Source organism: Asparagus officinalis, chromosome 8 (genome assembly GCF_001876935.1).
Source record: "Asparagus officinalis chromosome 8, Aspof.V1, whole genome shotgun sequence".
Taxonomy (NCBI): Eukaryota; Viridiplantae; Streptophyta; class Magnoliopsida; order Asparagales; family Asparagaceae; genus Asparagus; species Asparagus officinalis.
Genome location: NC_033801.1, coordinates 56,097,544 through 56,101,268, shown reverse-complemented (window position 1 = coordinate 56,101,268; position 3,725 = coordinate 56,097,544). Strand labels below are relative to the sequence as shown.

The following is a 3,725-nucleotide window of genomic DNA, read 5'->3' as shown; positions in this document are numbered from 1 at the left end:
TTACAGATGAGAAAAACATAAATTTTGATGAGTCTCAAATGATTTAGAAAGACATTGTTTCATTGCATAACGGATTTAGATTAGAATTTAGAGATTGCGAGATAGAGGAGAGCTTGGGTTTTGAGAAGACAAATCGAAACACAAGTGGAAGGGGATGAATCCATAGATGTCTGAAATTTATATATCCTAAATAATCTTATAATTATCTCACTGAAGATCAAATTTGATTCAACAAATCAAAGCCCATAATGTTATCACAGTTTAAAGTTTTCAAGTAAAGCAAATTCTTTCATTCTCAGATTCTACGCCTATTCGTACCCAAAATTTTAGATCCTGTTAATCAAAATCCTTGAGCTTTAAGGAGGATAGGGCTTCATTGATGAGAGAGAAAAAGAGGTTGAAGGAGAGTATTATTGAGTAAAAGGGTGGAGAAATTGGAGTTTGGGGAGATGAAGGAGAAGGGTGTAAAGTTAAATTACTTTAAGAGATTAGGGAGTGGAAGAAATTTTCCCATTGGAAAATCCACTAACAACGAGTTTTTATACCTATTTGCCCACTTGAACACACGTTAAATACCAAAAAGACGCCGGAACGTTTTTAAATGCCAAAGTGGTTTTTATAGTCTATTATAAATACCAATTTGGTAATTTAGCCTTTTTTTATTCAAACTATTGAAGCAGAATTGTTTTTCCTCAATAGTTCATGGTATTTTTCTGTAGTTTTGAAAGTTAATGATATTTTGAAAAAGATTATGGTGGTTTTTTGGGGAAAACCCCCCCAAGTTCTTGGTAGTTCTGAGAAATTTGAAGCAGTTTCTTGAATCCTAAACAACTATTTTCTTCAAATCTAGTAAGCAATTTTTTGAATCCTTAACAACTATTTCTCTTTTGTCAGACGAAATGGAAGCAATTTTTTGAATCCTTTAACAGCTATTTTCTTCAAATCAAATAAGCAGGAGTTTCATTGTATGAATAATAAACTGATTCAATTTTGTAGGTAGGAACGATTGACAGTGTAATGGGACTTCCAAAAGCTTTAACGGAACGTCTCACAAGAGAGGCCCTTGAATAGTATTGAGATGTCATATATGCCAGACAACTTCCATGGACCGTTGGAATGGATCGAATTCATGGAATATGTGCAGGATTATTTTTTCTGATGTTTTAGAAATTGATGTATGTTTTGCTGAATCCTGACGTCTTGATTGTAGACAAATTGATGGTCTCATTCAAGAATTGTACTCTGGATGAACTTTCAAATGTACTATTCAATATCTGCAGTTTTAATAACTAATTCAAGACAAATAGACTTTCAAATGATATTATAAACAGCCTGTTGCTTTATTTGTACATGCACATAGCGAATAAGATCAGCTACAATTGAGGTGATGCAGACTATTGGTTACGAGTGCAATTTTAATAAAGGATCAGAAAGCGCAATAAGCTCAAATAGAAATTTATAGAGTTATGATAAATCTAAACAAGATTAGCTCTAGATTAACTTACTTCCTTGCTTACATTTAAGATTCATTAAACTCTCAAAACTGTTCTGCTGCAAATTTGCCTAATTTTGATGCTACTATGCCAGTTCAATAGCTGAACGCAAACCACTGATTTTTGTCGGTTACTCTTTTCGATGATTATAAGTTTTGGATTGTTGATGTTGAAAATCTTCAGATTTTTTGTAAACCTCAAGAATGTGCATTTTCAGCTTGACTAGAGTGTACATATAAAGGTAAATCCGGCCTGAGCAGGGCATGTTTTGGTGAGAGCCGGTTCTTGAGCATAAGTTTCTCGTCTAGGGACAGTTCGATAAAAACTCTAATAGCAAATATAGTGCCAAACTTTTTATTTCCAACATTTGATCGGAGAGAAGATAGTTGGAAATGATAACCGCTATTGTATTTGTAGAAAAGAACTGTGGCTTTTGTTACAGTCAAATGCTGCAAGCCCCTGCACTAATTGAAAAATATTACGTCACGTGTTAAGCGTACTCCAACTCAAATACTTGGATCTTTTTCCAATCAAAAATGATACAGGCACACCTTGTGCCACACCCTCAGCCACACTCCCCTCTCTCTGCTACAGTAACCGGGCCCACATGAGATTTATAAAAATAAATCTCATGTGGGCCCGGTTACTGTAGCAAAGAGAGGGGAGTGTGGCTGAGGGTGTGGCACAAGATGTGCCTGTAGTGACACTCTTTTCCAATAGCAGATCAACAAACAGTGAATCAGGCAACAAAGAATGCATGTCCAATATTTGCAACTAACTAAACACCGGATTTGGATTTGAAATAATATATTTCCTACAATAAAAATGTAGATATTCAAGAAGACAGATTTGAGGTTAGTTTTCTCTATGTAACAAATGTTACCTTACAATAGCAGCATAGCAAACAACCCTGTTTGTCTCGAGAACAATTTCCTTTATAGCTTCCATTAAAACTTTTGAAAGGGAACAAAAAACAAGCTTTACAAGTGTAACTCTCTTCTTTACAAAGAAAATAAAAATTTGCTCCCTAGTAACACATACAGAAACTCCGAGGATGTGTTATCCGTGGACCACCGAGCAACGTTTTCAAGTCGGAGACGAAGAAGGCTTAAGGTTAATGTTTCTGCAAGGAAAACAAGAACCGAAGTAAGTGTCTTAGCAAGGTAAGACAAATACTCTTCTCAAGATGAAGTCTAAGCTCGAACTTAAGGAAACACCAAAAGACTCTGAGAATGTTCGAGAGTGAATGAAGAACTCTCTCTCTCTCTTGCTCTCAAAGTTCGCCAAATGCCAGCTTGGTACCCTGCACAAGTGTGTAGGAGAGTATTTATAATGGTATGGAGCTATAACCGTTGAAGAGAAAGCAAACACCCCTTAGTCACTATCTCATGCTTGCGAGACAGTGTTTACTATCTTGGCCAAAGGAGATAGTGCCAGGGGATTTTGTAACTGCCACCCCACTACCTTGAAGTGCGTTAAATAGCACATTTTTCATGGGTAGTGGGCGTATTTCCAGGGTGAAATTGCCCATGACAATTAATGAACTTCCTTAAGCGGTTATGGAGCCAGGTAGACTCCACAAAATCCCACAAAAGCACCACGTGAACTTGGGAGACTGTCTCACAGTTTGTGAGACAGTGGAAACTATCTCACAAACAGTGAGACAGCCAAGTCTCCTTTAGCTTAGTGTTTTGTATCCTCCTTTGCTTACCTTTGTGTTGGTTGGTCTCTTCTAACTTAGATGATGACATTCTTCGTCTTCTCTCTGACTTAGGCTGAGTTTGGGACCCTTAGGAAAATTTTGATGGCTACAGATACCCCCTCCAAAGTTTTCAGCCTCCTAGTATTTTATCGAGGAGTCTGAAACACTTTGGACAAGATAGGCTCTGCTTTTGTCCAACGTTGGACTCTGTAGAAGGACCAATGAGTTGCTTCAGTTTCTTAACTTCTGGTAATGCGACGTCGCTGACCATATATTGAAATTAGGAACTGAAGCTGATGTGTTGATATTTGAAAGGTTGAATTTTCTCATGTTATTGAGTTGACGCTGAACTGATCATCTTTGTCAGGAGCTCGTAGTTGAATTATAGTTGAATTCCCAAGGGTAACTTTGGAAGAAAATTACCCTAACTATGCTGGACTTCCAAGGGCAAATTTGGAAGGAAATTACCCTGAATACTTTGGGAAGTGATATTTCAGAAATTCTTTCTCTAACATATTTATCTACATGTT

At 36.9% G+C, this 3,725-nt stretch overlaps 1 protein-coding gene across 4 annotated transcripts in view; it reads left to right on the top strand.

The window, feature by feature from the left end:
- LOC109821351 (maf-like protein DDB_G0281937) overlaps positions 1-1,321 on the top strand; it is a 6,713-nt gene extending 5,392 nt beyond the window's left edge. For 2 of the 4 annotated variants that reach the window (XM_020387542.1, XM_020387541.1), the window contains exon 9: positions 996-1,321. In XM_020387542.1, the coding sequence (XP_020243131.1) occupies positions 996-1,071 (76 nt within the window). In that variant the 3' untranslated portion in view covers positions 1,072-1,321. The remainder of the gene's footprint in view (positions 1-995) is intronic. The other 2 variants (XR_002241962.1, XR_002241961.1) reach the window with 2 other exon arrangements.